The 15,438-nt window shown below is 52.7% G+C and overlaps 1 protein-coding gene across 2 annotated transcripts; it reads right to left on the reverse strand.

The window, feature by feature from the left end:
* Window positions 1–13,467: 13,467 nt before the first annotated feature.
* LOC124649997 (thiol protease SEN102-like) lies at window positions 13,468–14,609 on the reverse strand. 2 transcript variants are annotated; one of them, XM_047189565.1, is made up of 2 exons: window positions 14,411–14,609; window positions 13,468–14,034 (listed from the first exon to the last, which is right to left on the reverse strand). In XM_047189565.1, exons 1-2 carry the CDS (start codon window positions 14,553–14,555, stop codon window positions 13,751–13,753), a joined length of 429 nt encoding a protein of 142 aa, XP_047045521.1. In that variant the 5' UTR covers window positions 14,556–14,609; the 3' UTR covers window positions 13,468–13,750. The 2 variants fall into 2 exon arrangements, with proteins under 2 accessions (XP_047045521.1, XP_047045520.1); XM_047189564.1 differs by having other exon boundaries at window positions 13,468–14,037.
* Window positions 14,610–15,438: the final 829 nt, after the last annotated feature.

A 15,438-nucleotide genomic window follows, 5' to 3' on the forward strand; every position in this document is an offset into this window, starting at 1 on the left:
GTTGAGAAGATATGCCTGGAGTCAGATTGTCTCGCTGCGATTACGAAGCTACGAAGCAACGATATGGACCGTTCCATACACGGTGTTGTGGGTATACTTCATGGGTGTACCATCGACAGTGCCTAGATCCGGCAAGCCCGGGTGGCCCACAGATGGTGATGAGGCATGTGGCCCATCGGGCGGCCCGGCTTGTTGTTGATCATGAAGGAAGAAGTCCAGCCCAGGATCAGTAAGCCGGATCCGTACCGACATTAGGAGTAACCCGGATCCATGGAGGCCCATGAGGAACCCGGATCCAGTACGACGTATATGGAAGGCGGATCCGTGACGTACACGGCAAGATATTGTACCGTAGTTAGGCTATCTGTAATCCGGCTAGGACTCTCCGTGAAAACCCTAGATCCGTGCGCCTTTATAAGCCGGATCCCGGGAGCCCTAGAGGCACAACCACAACTCATTTTAACAACGCGAAAGCGCCCAGATAATTCCTGACAAGCAGCAGTAGGCCCTGTCATCGTGCAGGTGTTCCGAAGCTGGGTAACTCGCGTACCACCGTCCCGTGTGCACTCCGCCCTATGGCCCCTACTTCTTCTCCCCTCGTGAGGATCCCTCCTCCGAGGTACCGTCGATTAGGCAACGGCGGCTGGCGCCCACCGTGGGGCCTGCGGCGTCCGGAGGCCGGAACCGGGAGGGTTCCGCCATGGGAAGCTACGACGACACCATCGCCGTGGGGCGTGTCCTTTACGCCGGAAATCTGCCGATCGTCCCTCCGGATGAGTGTTGGATTCCGGCTAAAACCGACCCCGTCAAGCTCTCCATCGTCCCGGTTGGCGGCATACACATCTTCATCGGGGAAACCGTCGATTCCGACGGAAACCCACCGGTAAGTAGCGCCGACGCGACCGCCGCTGAGCAGGGACGCGATCGCGAAGATCCGATCTCAGACGCAGGAACTTCCTAGCGAAGATTCCGCCTTAGATCTGAAAAAAATCAAAACCCACCCAATCCGCCCCTGAGCAGGAAGTAACGGTGGAAGGCCAATGCAGATCCGCCTGGGTCTCCCAGGTGTTAGAGAAGCAAAGGTATCACTTCGTACACTTCTTGGCCCATACCGCCGGAACCGCCCCTCATGAAGCCGGAGCTGGTCCCGAGCAGGTCGAGGCCCCGGAAAACAACGCTGCTCCGGATCAGCGAGGAGGCTGTCGGAGAAAGCGAGACTCCGGCTGAAGAATCGATTTTGGGAAATCTAAGCCCAATCTCCGGAGACACCCAGTCCATGGACACTGCAGAGTTTGATCGCAAGGTGATGGAACTCGGATACGGTGAACAGCCTGACGTCGATTCCGTCCAGCCAAAGCAGGTACTTGCAACTGTAGCGGCGCTCGGAGAAGACGGATCAGAAGCGGCAGACACTCAATCCGACCCCCAGCCATCCCACCACGGATCTCCGATGTCGCGGGAACGGCCCCGTAGGGATCCTTCCTCGGAGAGCCTCCTGTCGCCTGAAGAGATAGTTGCACAAGCTCGCATGGATTTGGTCGCAAAGTCAGACGTCCTCAACACCGCAGCTGCTATATTGGATGAGAGGGAAGAAGCTGCACTGATCATGGATCGCTTTGAAAGACAGGATCGCGAAGTCACCGCAACGCTCGAGCAAATCAAGAGTATGAGAAAGGAGTGGGAGGTAAAAATGACCTACGCACAGGCGGAGGCTGATAGAATCGTCAGAGAAGCAATCCCTCCCCGCAGGATCAACTTCGCAACCCCGCCGAACGGCAGCCGCTCGCCACCCCAAAGGACAATTTGGCGAAAGCTGCAGAAATTCTGAAGAAAAGTGACGAGGAGGTTGACATCAACTACTTGCGCACGCTCGTCGCTTCAGCGGTTAAACAGCGAGCAAGGCGGATACTCGCGCAAGTTGGAAGCTAACCCGGAGCATTGCGTCTCCACTGCGCGAAGGACGCCCACAACAATCGCCACCGAGATGACGAATCGCGAACCGGATCCTCGGAACGCAGAAGGAAAGCCGGGGAACACCCAAATCCGATCCCCGTACCATCAAAGACGCCACCGTCAGATCCGAGAAAGGGAAAGGATGCAATGTACTCCGGACGAGACAAGTACCGCAACGCCTCTCCTCCGCCTAATGGTTACCCGCGTCCCCCTCGTCGCCGTAGTCCAGCCGGAAACACCAGGCCTCAAGGGCATGGTGGAATTGTTATCCGCGACATCGTGATGCCTTCCGGAAACCGGAACAGGGAGCGCACGCCGGAACCTCGCCGGAATCAGAACATTGATCGCGAGCCCGAGCCTAGGAGGAGCCGGAATGAGGAACGCGACCCGGAGCCCCGCCGGAGCCGGAACGGCCAGGGCAGCCAGCGTCATGGCGAAGGCAGCCACAGGAGCCGGAGCCAGCACCGGGAGGGCCGGGGAGAATCTGTAGGCGGAAGCGGGAGGTCGGATCGGCCCCCTCGCAGGTCTCCCTCACCACCACCTAGCGGTGGCGGCGGAGGTGGAGGCGGAGGCGGTGGCTGGAGATCTCGCTCTCGCTCACGGTCCCCCGCCACGGCTCGCGCGACGCGCAGGAACGCCTCAACGAATACGGAACCGACTACATCGGACCGAAGTGCTTTGGCGGGATGATTCGAGAGGAACCAAAGCCAAGGAGCTCCCTCAAGCTACCCGGAAACCCGAAGCATTATGATGGCACCGAAAGGCCGGATACCTGGATTGAGGATTACTACAATGCGAGTAACCTTTGCCGGAGGAACCCCTAATATCGCTCGCCGCATGCTCCAGTTGTACCTTGTAGGACCAGCCCGGATCTGGCTCAGTGACCTCGAGAAAAACTCTATCTTTTGCTGGTTCGACCTGAAGACCGCTTTTGAGAAACACTTCAGAGGCACCTACAAAAGACCCGCCACGGCAAGCGACTTACAAGCTTGTATCCAGAAGAAGGGAGAATCCTCAAGAAACTTCCTCACACGATGGTTGGCATGCAGGAACGAGTGCGAAAACGTCGACCACACCACTGCCATGTACGCCTTCATTGGTGGACTGCAGAGAGGAGGATTGCTGAGGCATAAGCTTACGTGTTTGGCTAACGCCAACAAACTGACTTTGGACGAGATGATCTCCATTGCCAGTGATCACACTGCCGCCGATGACGACGCAGGCGGTGATATCGCAGCTACAGCAATCCCCCTGCACCAACAAAAGAAGAACCGTGATAACGGTAACAACAGCGGCCACAAACGCAAAAATCCTGATGACCAGAAGAGTGGCGGATCCGACATGGTCGCCATGGCGTTCCAACGCGGAGGTTCAGGAGGCGGAAGAGGACGCGGCCGCGGAGGCGGAGCCGGCAGGGGTCAGCAGCATGGCACTGAGGTCACCGCTGGCGGATCCCGCGCCCCGCAAACCTACGAGGAGTACGGAGACATGCCCTGCCCGGCCCACTTGGATCCGGCTACGGGAAGTCCACTCACACCAACCGCAGCCGCAAGTGGGTCAACGACCTGAAGAACGACCCGGAGGCAGGATACAAGCGAGCCCGGAAGCACCGCCCACGCGGCAAAGGAGGCAAGGGCAAGAACAAGGACAAGGAGGAGGACAGTTCCGAGGCGATGGACGAGGATGATAACTCGCCGGATCCCAAAGCCGGATCCGCAGGTAAATCCAACCCCTTCGAGAAAAAGAGCGTGGGGGCTTACCACACCTTCCTCGGAACCCCCACGATCCGCGCTACAAAATCAGCTACCCGGATCCTGAACGCCACAGTTCCGGCTGTGCCGCAGTATGTCAGGTGGTCGGAAGTTCCGTGCACATTTGACAGGGAGGACCATCCCGCCATTGTGCCAAAAGAATACTACGCCTTGGTTGTGAGTCCCCGCATAGACGGGTATGACTTCTCCAAGTGCCTCATGGATGGCGGAGCCAGCTTGAACATCATGTACCTGGAGACTCTGGAGCGGATGAACCTCACCAAGGAACAGCTCAAACACAGCACCACCTGAGTTTCACGGCGTGGTTCCGGGTAAGAAGGCGAACTCCCTCGGCAGCATCACACTTCCCGTCGCTTTCGGCGATGTTCATAATTTCCGCGAAGAAAAGATCACGTTTGAAGTTGTGCCCTTCAAGAGCTCCTACCACGTCATCTTCGGCAGGCCCACCTACCACAAGTTCCACGCAAGAGCGTGCTATATCTACAACAAGCTCAAGATGCCGGGTCCCAATGGTATGATCACCATAACCGGAGACTACAAAAAGGCTCACGAGTGCGAGTTGGGCGAAGCCGCCTTCGCGAGTCTGTCATATCCGGAGAAGAGCTGAAAGGCTACGGGGCCGCGGTGGATCCGGCCGAGATGCAAACCACCAAGAAGCAGATCTCCGAACAGAAAAACTCCTTCAGGGCCGCGATAGAGACCAAGAAAGTCAGCTTCAAGGAAGATGACCCTAGCAAGCAAGTCTCGATCGGAGCCAACATGGACCCCAAATAGGAAAGCGCGCTCGTCGAGTTCCTCCGCGCTAACATGGATATCTTCGCATGGCAACCTTCTGACATGTCCGGAGTACCTAGGGAACTCGCCGAGCACTACCTCAACATAAATCCGGGGGCTAAACCGGTGAAGCAAGCTATGCGACGCTTTGGAGATAAGAAGCGTCGCGCCATAGGAATGGAATTAGCAAAGTTACTAGAAGCAGGTTTTGTAATAAAAGTTATCCACACCGATTGGGTCGCGAATCCCGTCCTTGTACCCAAAAAGAACACTGAAATACTAAGAATGTGCATCGATTACTCTGGCTTGAACAAACATTGCCCGAAGGATCCGTTCCCCTTGCCGCGCATTGACCAAGTCATTGATTCGACGGCGGGGGCGGAACTTCTGTGTTTTCTTGATGCGTATTCCGGGTACCATCAGATCCGGATGAAGGAATCCGACCAAAAGGCGACTTCATTCATTACCCCGTTTGGCACTTACTGCTATGTTACTATGCCTTTTGGTTTGAAAAACGCAGGTGCCACCTACCAACGTACGATGCAGCGGTGCCTGAAGGACCAAATTGGCCGGAACGTGCACGCCTACGTCGACGACATCGCGGTCATGACCCGGAAAGGATCCGACTTGATCGGCGACCTCACGAAACCTTTGAGAATCTCCGTCGGTACAAGATGATGTTGAATCCGCTGAAGTGCGTCTTTGGCGTGCCAGCCGGAAAACTCCTTGGCTTCATAGTCTCTCACAGAGGCATTGAGGTTAACCCGGAAAAGATCAAAGCAATCCTGTGTATCAAACGGCCAACTTGTCTCAAAGATGTGCAACGACTAACTGGTTGTGTCGCAGCAATCAGTAGGTTTGTTAGCCGTCTTGGCGAGAAGGCGCTACCTCTGTACAAGTTGTTGAAGAAAACAGACAAATTTGTCTGGGACGACGCAGCTGACGCAGCTCTTCGAGGGTTGAAGGAAATACTTACCTCCCCACCTATCTTGGCAGCCCCAGCAGAGTCAGAGCCAATGCTCCTTTATCTGGCGGCCACCAACAAAGTCATTAGCCTCGTCATCGTGGTGGAGCGAAAGGAAGAAGGTCATGAATATGACGTACAAAGACCTGTCTACTACATAAGCGAGGTGCTGACGGAGTCAAAGCAAAGATACCCTCACTTTCAGAAGCTAGCTTATGGAGTTTTCCTAGGCAGCCGGAAGCTGAGACACTACTTCCAAGAGCACCCGATGAACGGTTGTGAGCAAGGCTCCGCTATCAACAATTCTCAACAACGCCGGCGCAGCGGGACGGACGGCTAAATGGGGCATTGAATTATCCGCCTTCGACATCGCTTACAAGCCAAGGGCTGCGGTAAAATCCCAGAGTCTTGGCAGATTTCGTTGCAGATTGGACAGAAGCTCCGGATGCAAGTCTGGAGCCGGAACCAGAGACATGGGTTATGCACTTCGATGGATCCAAGCAGCATCAAGGCTCAGGAGCCGGAGTCACCCTGAAGTCCCCTACCGGAGAAGAACTGCAGTATGTTCTGCAGATCCACTTCGAAGCTACAAATAACATGGCGGAATATGAGGCTCTATTACACGGTGCGCGCATCGCTAAGGAAATTGGGATCAAGCACATCATATGCTGTGGAGATTCCGACTTGGTGGCACAACAAGTAGCCGGAACCTGGAACGCCAGAAATTCCGTCATGGCAGCCTACAGAGACGAAGTTGATGAGCTCGCCAAGTGCTTCCTCGGATACGAAGTCAAGTACGTCAGGAGAGACGATAACACAGCGGCAGACATGCTATCCAAGCTCGGATCCGGCAGAAAGCCAATTCCGCTCGGAATTTTCCTAGAGCATCTCCGGATACCCTCGGTGAAGGGCGCTAACCCGGAAAACCCGAAGTGGCGAGTGTCTCCGGCTAGAGAGTTATTGGCTACCATTCCGGCTTGGACACAGCCTTTCCTGGACTACCTCATCGATCAGAAGTTGCCGGAGGACGAGGTCCTCGCGCGCCAGATCATCAGACGAGCACGATCCTACACAATTGTTGATGGACAGCTCTACAAACGAAGCGCAACAGGGGTATTTCTCAAATGCGTCTCCAATCAAGATGGCATTGAAATCCTCAGAGAGATCCACGCGGGGGACTGCGGGCACCATGCCGCTCCCGGGTCACTCGTTGCAAAAGCTTTTCGGCTAGGCTTTTATTGGCTCACAGCTAAAGAAGATGCTTGACAAGATAGTCAAGACCTGCCGAGGTTGTCAGTACTATGCTACTCAACCAAACGCTCCAGCCCAAGAGCTGAAGACCATACCTATCACCTGGCCATTTGCGGTCTGGGGGCTCGATATGGTTGGTAAGTTAAAAAGATCATCTCCTGGTGGTTGTGAATACCTCCTGGTCGCTGTTGACAAGTTCAGCAAGTGGATCGAGGCCAAGCCAGTGAGAAAAGCCGACGGTGCTACGGCACTAAAATTTGTCTGTAGCCTCGTGATGAGATTCGGCATCCCACACAGCATCATAACGAGATAATGGCACAAACTTCGCTCGGGGAGAATTAAAGGATTATTGTGAGACAATGGGGATTCGATTGGACCTTGCATCCGTGGCCCACCCACAATCCAATGGTCAAGTTGAAAGAGCTAACGGTCTAATATTATCAGGAATCAAGCCACGCCTTGAAGAACCGCTGCGACGAGCAGCTGGAGCTTGGGCCGACGAACTAGACGCTGTCTTGTGGAATTTGCGAACTACCCCTAACAGGTCAACAGGGTTTACCCCTTTCTTCCTGGTATACGGATCCGAAGCCGTGATTCCCTCCGACATCATCCACGATTCACCGCGAGTTTCCGCCTATAATGAAGAAACAGCTGACGAGGCCAGACAGCTATCTGTGGACCTGATCGAAGAAGCTCGGAATCTAGCTGACCAGCGCTCCGCCATCTACCAGCAAAAGCTCCGACGGTATCACAGTCGTCGAGTCCGGAATCGCTCCTTCATGGCAGGAGACCTAGTCCTCCGCCTTCGACAGGTGAAAGACCATAAGTTGCAATCTCCATGGGAAGGACCCTTCGTCGTTAGCAAAGTGCTTCATAACGGGTCATACTACCTTGTTGATTTCCGCGAGCTGAGGGATAGACCTGCTAATTGGCGCCGGAAACGCAAGCGTGAGGATCCGGATGACATCTACGATGAAACAGATCGCCCTTGGAATATCGCACAGCTACGTCCTTTCTACACTTAGCATATTCTTTCCGAGTTACAAACTGCTGTAATAGTTATACATGATCAATGAAATAAAGCTTATGGTTCACTCTTTGAGTCTTTTACCTCCTTTACTTGTTCATTTTTAGATCGTGTATGTTTTCCGACTAAAACCGCAGAGCTGGATTCTTCCGCCTAGGCGTGTACAAAAGTTGTGATTTTCAAAAATCGTCCTTCAGGACGTAAGCTTAAGTTTTCTGATTAAGTTGTTGTCTGTTGCGAACTCGTGGATTCCTAGTAGCGATTTCCGGCACCTATGCCTGGGGGCTTGTTTCCGCGGTTATGGACGGATTGCCATTGGGCTTCGTCGCCGCCGGCGAGCATTTCCGGCTAAGGTTTTCCGGCTCGTGGAAGGTCAAGCGGGCAAGCCGGAAAATAACGAAATCAGCACTTGCTTTCCGACATAAAACGAAACATGCACATAATATTAAACGGATAGCAGGATAAGTGTTTCCGCCCCATGCATAATCGTTTCGTTCCTAGCTACTTAAGAATTTAAGTCTTATTACAAACCCACTCCGGGGCCAAAATGATGCAACTTGTTTCATTGTTTACAGCAGGAACTCTACTCGGAGTCCTCTTCTTCTGATTGCTGGTAGGAGGAGCCGTCGTCGCTGTCACCAGATCCGGCTTTGGAGTCGTCACCAGAGTTTTCTCCGGAATGCTCCCCGCTTGATCCGGATCCTTCTCCGTAAAACTCCGGCTCACCTGCTTCTTCCTCAGCATCGGAAAAGCCTTCGGGCAGATCATGTTTGTTATACCAGAACGAGTGATCTACTCGCCTGACAAACAGCTGTTCATATCCTTCGGTTTCCGCGAGGAGGGCGCCCATGTCGGAACCCTTGGGGGCTCCGCGTGCAATAGTCGCCGGGTTGAGCGAGGGAAGTGAGCCTTGCAGGTGGCCAAGACCAGGGAGGCGACTCCGCGTGCTGAAGACTTCTGCCAGTCCTTGATGAAATCCGGCACCAACTTCATAAGATTGGTCATCGTATCGATGACTGTTGTTTTGGCCTTCTTCGCAGACGAGTCGTGGCGATTCCGCGACAAGCTTCAATTAACGCGTTGATGGATTTCCGCGCTTCATCGTATGCCTCCGTCCTCGTAAGGTTTGACTCTTTTGACCATTCGTAGCCAAGGCTTGCTGTGGAAGAAAGATGTTCAGTTCCGTTAGAGGAATCATACAAGTTAGTCGGAGCAGCGATACGGAAAAATGCTTACGGAAGATAAGTTTGTCAATGGCCTCCGCCTCCTCCTCCAAAACTCTGTTCTTGGATATTATGGAAATCACGCGGCCCTGGCTTTTCTCCAGTTTATCATTCAGTTCCGCCAGGTCGCTGGCATGCTTCTCGGAGAGTTTCTTCCTTGCCTCGAGATTCCTTTTTGGTGGATTCATGAATGAAGGTTTTGAGGACTCGTTCTCCGCCTCAAGCACCTTGACTTTGGCGGAAAGCTCATCAAACGAGGAGTGCTTGGCAGATTCTTCTGAAGGCAGAAAAGTTGCACATATTATGCATCCTGAACTATGACAACACAAAAAGTGAAGACCCGGATCTCGTACCTTTAAGGCGGGTCTCAAGCAGCTGGATAGCCTTTTGGCTGTTTTCCGCGTTCTGGCGCAGCCCCTCAATTTCCGTGATCTGCTCTAGCACATGAATGCGCAGATCTTCGTGCAATTTCCGTGTGGTCTATGAAGCAGCAGGGAGATTAGCCGGATATTTAAAATCTTGGGGGCTAGCGAGGAATTCAGTTTGATATAAAAAATTTAAATTTCCGTCTAAAGTACATTCTGGGAAAGCATCGGATAATACACGTTACACGGAACTATATCACCCAATGCTTGGGGGCTAGTATTACCTGCCGCACTTCCTTGTGCTTGGCGAAAAAATCCTTCAAGTCGCTCTCCAGCTCGGCGAGTTCACGCACCTCCTCGTCCGGTTTTCCCCATACCTTGTTCAGCATGGCGGAAACTTCCGCGTGACGTTGTGCAAGGGTAAGTTTTTGAAGGGACGGAGTTGGTTGGAGATTGACTCGGGTCGCGTTGGTAACTTGGAGGAGCTTAGCTTTTTGCTCCTGTTCTTCTTCAGTGGGCTCCGCGAAAGCGGAGCTTGGTTGGTCTGGTGGAGGAATTGGTGACGAGGCACCCTTGGCGGAGTCTCCATGAGGAACGGGATCTTCAGGAAGGTCATCAATGTCGATGATATCCTTTGGATCCGGCTTGGTGGCGGAGGAAGCCTTGGGCGGCACTTCAACCTCAGGAGTGAGGGGAAATGAAGCCGGAGATGGCTTGGCTCTCTTCTTGAGGACCTTTGGGGCCTTGGGAGGCTGGCTTCCGGAGCTTCAGAAAAGACATAAAAGTATAAGAGCAAGTGCTGAATCAGAACTTGGGTCTCGGAAGTGGATATTTACCCGGAAGGTTTGAAGAAATGCTGGATTGCAGGCTGCCCCCTATTGCTGGTATTAATCAGCGAGAGGCGCTTCTTTTCCGCCTCCAATTTCCGGGTGGCCGCAATGCTGAGCCCTTCGCGGGCACGTTTTGCATAGGGGCTGGAAGGAGCCGGCTTCTTCCTCTTAGCAGGGCGGGAAGCCTCGGGAGCTTCCGCCTCCGATGCAGCTTCCGGATCCGCGTGGCCGGTGGATGGGACTCGGAGGAGAGTTCCGAGTTCATTTTCCTCAAGCGCCTCGAGCTGATACAAAGTTAACACTTGGATGAAAAAGTTTGAAGAAAAACAATAAACCAAAGTCAAGACGACGTACCGCGGTTCCGGATCCATTTGTATGGATATCTTTGTTGCATACGTGAACATGGAGTTCACGTGAGATCTTGAGGAGGACCCGGATCCTCTTGTCGATGGCGTCGGTGGAAAGATTATCTTTGGTGGCGCGCATTGGATCGTCGCGCCCCGTGTATTCAAACATCAGGCGGTCCCTGTGTTGCAGCGGCTGGATCCGCTTGGTGAACCAGGAAAGGGTTAAGTCCTTCCCCGTCAGCCCCTCCTCCGTGAGCTTGCAGATCCGCCTAACAGCGCGGGTCAGTTGAGGCGAGTCGGAGAAGTGGGGGCAGTGCGTCCATGACGGAAGCTCGGTGGCGGGGCAGTTCTTAAAAACCGGAAGCTTCTTTTCGCTCGCGGGGTCGGAGACGTCCTTCAGATAGAAGAAGCCCCCGGACCAGTATCTCGCGGATTCGTGGCGGTCGGTAGGGGGGTAGACGCGGCCCGGGCGGAGCATAAAGGTGATGGATCCGCATGTAGCGAGTTCGGCAGATTGCCGGATCCTCTCCTTCTTGACAGAGAAAAAATATTGGAATAGAGAAATCTCAGGGGTTACCCGGAGATGGCCTTCGCAGAGGGCGACGTGGTTGCTGATGGCGAGGACGCTGTTAGGAGATATGTTGTGGGGTTGGAGTCCATACGTCTTCAGAATCTCCAAGAAGAAGTCCGAAGGCGGAAATGAAAATCCGCGCTCTACCAGCGCCTTCGTCAGCACCATCTCATTGTCCTTCGGAGCCGGAGCAAGTTCATTTGGAACTGACCTCCAGCTTCCGGGTTGCAGAAAGCCCTCCGACTCGAGGTTCTTGAGCTCCATCTCGGTGGTGGTGCAGGGCCACCACTTTCCTTTAGCCTCGGAGTCTCGCTTCCGAGCTTTTGATTTTTTCGTGGCCTCTTCCGCCTGGTGCTCCGTTTGACCCTCCCCGGAAGCTTTCTCCGGGTGAGCAGAGGTCCCCTCGGCCTCCTTGCCGGAATCCTTTGAAGGATCCAGCCGGACGGGAACGAAGGGAGGAGGGGCGGAGGAGATCGGGGTCGCCATGATCGGCTCCGAGGTCGGAGGCGGAGTCGTTGAAGACATCTGAGGAAAAAGAGTTTGGCGGAAACTTACTTTAGTCGGATCCCACATCGTCTTCCCCAAAGTTCACCCCTACCAACTACGGCATGAGAACGAAGCTCGAGAGCTCACCGTGATGGAGTCCGCGGTGGTCGGAGTCGCCGGCGACGAGGTTTCTGCGCGGTGGCTCGCTGAGGTTAGAACCTGGACGAACACCGTGCGGCGGCGAAGCGACTCCGGCGAAGTTCCGGCGAGATTCCGGCACGGCGGAGAAGAGCTCGTGGGCGGCGCTTGGTCGAGAGGTGAGAAGGGGGTGAATGAGGGTAAAGGGCTCGACGGCGGATATTTATAGGCTGAGGGGATAAGATTCGTGTTCCGCATCCTGTGGTCGGAACGCAAGCGTCGCACCGTTGGATGCGTGACACGTGTCCCAAACCCTAACGGTAAAAATGGCTAGAGATAAGTTACCGCGGAAATCGCGCGAAAATGGCGCCAGAATTGGCGGAACCGTTTGAGTCTTTTAAAGATTCCGGGTAATTGCGTGAGGGTAAGTTTGTTCTCATTCACGAGCAGGGAATGACCCGGAAATGTTCTTTGGAATGTCGATGGATGAAGTCCCGCTGGATGGGGGCATTTTCCGACTAATAAGTTGGGGAAAGAAGAAAATGTGAAGTTGGAGCTCTTCAAGTTTCTCCGCGTTACCAACGTTTGCCGGAGATCATGATGGACCGACAAGGCGGAAGCTGCAGGTGAAACTCGGAGAACTACGGGGGCTACTTGTTGTGGGTATACTTCATGGGTGTACCATCGACGGTGCCTAGATCCGGCAATCCCGGGTGGCCCACGAGATGGTGATGAGGCATGTGGCCCATCGGGCGGCCCGATTCTTGTTGATCATGAAGGAAGAAGTCCAGCCCGGGATCGGTAAGCCGGATCCGTACCGACATTAGGAGTAACCCGGATCCATGGAGGCCCATGAGGAACCCGGATCCAGTACGACGTATATGGAAGGCGGATCCGTGACGTACACGGCAAGATATTGTACCGTAGTTAGGCTATCTGTAATCCGGCTAGGACTCTCCGTGTAAACCCTAGATCCGTGCGCCTTTATAAGCCGGATCCCGGGAGCCCTAGAGGCACAACCACAACTCATTGTAACAACGCGAAAGCGCCCGGATAATTCCCGACAAGCAGCGAGTAGGCCCTGTCATCGTGCAGGTGTTCCGAAGCTGGGTAACTCGCGTACCACCGTCCCATGTGCACTCCGCCCTATGGCCCCTACTTCTTCTCCCCCTCGTGAGGATCCCTCCTCCGAGGTACCGTCGATTAGGCAACGACACACGGGCCTCTCGTGGAAGAGATCAAGGATCTGCTGAAGAGTTTCGGGGAGTTCTCAGTATGTCACTCCCGTAGGTCGTCTAATGGCGTCGCGCATTGTCTAGCGCAAGTTGGCTGCATAAATAAAGTTTGTAACACCTGGATGGATCATCCACCAGAGTTGATTGTGAACCTCTTAGCACAGGAAGGTGCTGGTTAGTAATACAAATGCAGCAAGTTTTTCTCAAAAAAAAAAGAAGCGGGACCTCGGCGTGAGAATTTCAGAAATTCGTTCCTGACAAGATTTGAACTCTGGTCGTTGGGGTGCGCCAGTGCAACCCTAACCACTGGGCTATGCCCACGTCCTCACAAATCTTCCTATCTCAAATAGAGAAACCATCCACAATCTCAACATCTCTTGGTGGTGAGAAAATGAAGCTTGCAACATGATCTGATTGAGCCAAGTTCCAAAATAATTGATCAACAGAACCCCTAAATAGACAAACCATGTGCCAAGTTGACCAAGAGTGCAATAATCTGCACCAAAAGGCAAAACAGAGGAGATACAGAAAAAAAGAAAATACTAGCTTTTATTAAAGCTAAATGAGCTCATTCATCAAAGCGATATATGGAGGTATAGGAAATATAGCTTTTATCAAAGCTAAATGAGCTCATACATCAAAGCGATAGATAATTGTCCAATATACATGCAGATAGAGGCTTTTATTTAAAGCTAAAATGTGCATGCAACAAAGCAGCACACAGTACGGCTAGGAACTTAAGAGGTCTTGGTACACAGAGGCATAACTTAAGGCTTAAGGGCTCACACAGGAGTACATCAGAAAAGGACTGAAATCATTTTTTTGCAGGCCTATATCCTCTTAGAAGTTTCCTTTCCTCATTGGTCGCATCTGCTAGATGGTTCATTGCCAACCCGCCATAGGAGGAAGAAGTGTTGAACTCGTACACACGCCTGGCGGTATTACTAAATCCCTTGAACCGACGGACCATCTCACGACGGTCACGCGATATGCCATGATACTTGCACCAATACTCATAGAAGGCCCACATGGCTTCCTTGGACTTGAACACATTCTCATCAACAGGTGGATTGGGATATATTTTCCTGTAATTGGGGCCTTCTGTCATACAGCAGGCATAGAGTTACAATTTGATTTGTGGAAAATACAATCATTTGCACTATTGCCCTCAGCAGAGTAAATTTGATTGAACCAAGGCAGAGCTTTTATTAGCAATTGTCAGTTGGTAATACTAAATCAAACAACAGGCTTGTTAGATGTCTGGTGACTAGAAGAACTCCTAACGAATGGTGTCCAATCCCTGACTGTTTATTCAAATATATATCTACTGATGATGAGAAATTATATGTGAATTTCAGGTAGTATTAAATTCTGAAGCATTCGTGTCGATTGTCGAAATGAAAAAAGAAGTCGGAATTTCGGTATTGAAGATTCATACCCAAATTCGCGAAGGAGGCCCTTTGCTAGGGATTACCTACAGGGGAGATACGGATGGCGTCTGTAGGGGAGTCACTGATGGCGGCTGCAGGGCGACCGGCACCAGCAGTAGCTCCGACGGCTGAGGGAGAGGCGCGGGTTGCGAAGGCTGCCCGCGCGAGCTTGGACGCCATGGAAGCCATAGCCTAGGTCGTCGGAGGGAATCGATCTGGAATTAGGGTTTGTTCGCGGCGACGGTAACTCAACTCAACTCTCGTCCCGTTCACGTCGAGCTGCTCCCCAGCTGAAGGCCCACGCATACCGGCCCGGAAAAGATTGCGCCGCTCGCGCGGGAAAGCTGGGCGGAGTGAGTTTTCCCAAGTGTGAGTTTCCCAGCATCCACGATTCTCTTAGTAGTAGGAGTATTTGGCCCGGCCCAACCATTGGATAACAGAGAGCTCCAAGGAAGAGCACGCGAGTCAGAAACGCACTCTGCATCGAGGGCGACCGCCGCCGCCGCCGCCACCTGATCGGCCCGATCAGGCCGCCCCGTCCTGCATCGCGGGCGTTCGCCGCCGCCAGTAGATTGGGCTGGTCCTGCATGACCGGCACCAGATCGACGTTGCCGCAACATCGGGAGACGCTAAGTGTAGGTAGCGTATTGCTCTATTCCTTGGTGATCTAAGTAAATAATCCACACTCTCTTCTTTAATCAGCAAGCCCATTGAATATGGTTCTACTTTTTTAATCGATGTAGCACACTAGAGTCAGCCAAACTTTGATCTCTTTAATTTATTCGGTTGCTCTAGTACGAGTACTAGTAAGTGTATTTTTGTTGTTTGATGCAAGTATTAGAAAACATAGGTAAGATAATTGCTTTTCAAAGTAATAAAGCATCCATTATCGAAAAAAAAGTATTAGCAAACATAGGTCTGATAATTGCCTAACTGAAAATATTAATGGAGATGGTCTAGCTGCACCCCGAAGCATCCTAGGAGAAGGTATCTATTGCTGTGGACTAATTCAGATAATCAAAAAAATGTACCGATTGTTTTATTTGTTGTTATTGATCATGCCTAATTAACT

Source organism: Lolium rigidum, chromosome 4 (assembly GCF_022539505.1).
Source record: "Lolium rigidum isolate FL_2022 chromosome 4, APGP_CSIRO_Lrig_0.1, whole genome shotgun sequence".
In the NCBI taxonomy this organism is placed as follows: Eukaryota; Viridiplantae; Streptophyta; class Magnoliopsida; order Poales; family Poaceae; genus Lolium; species Lolium rigidum.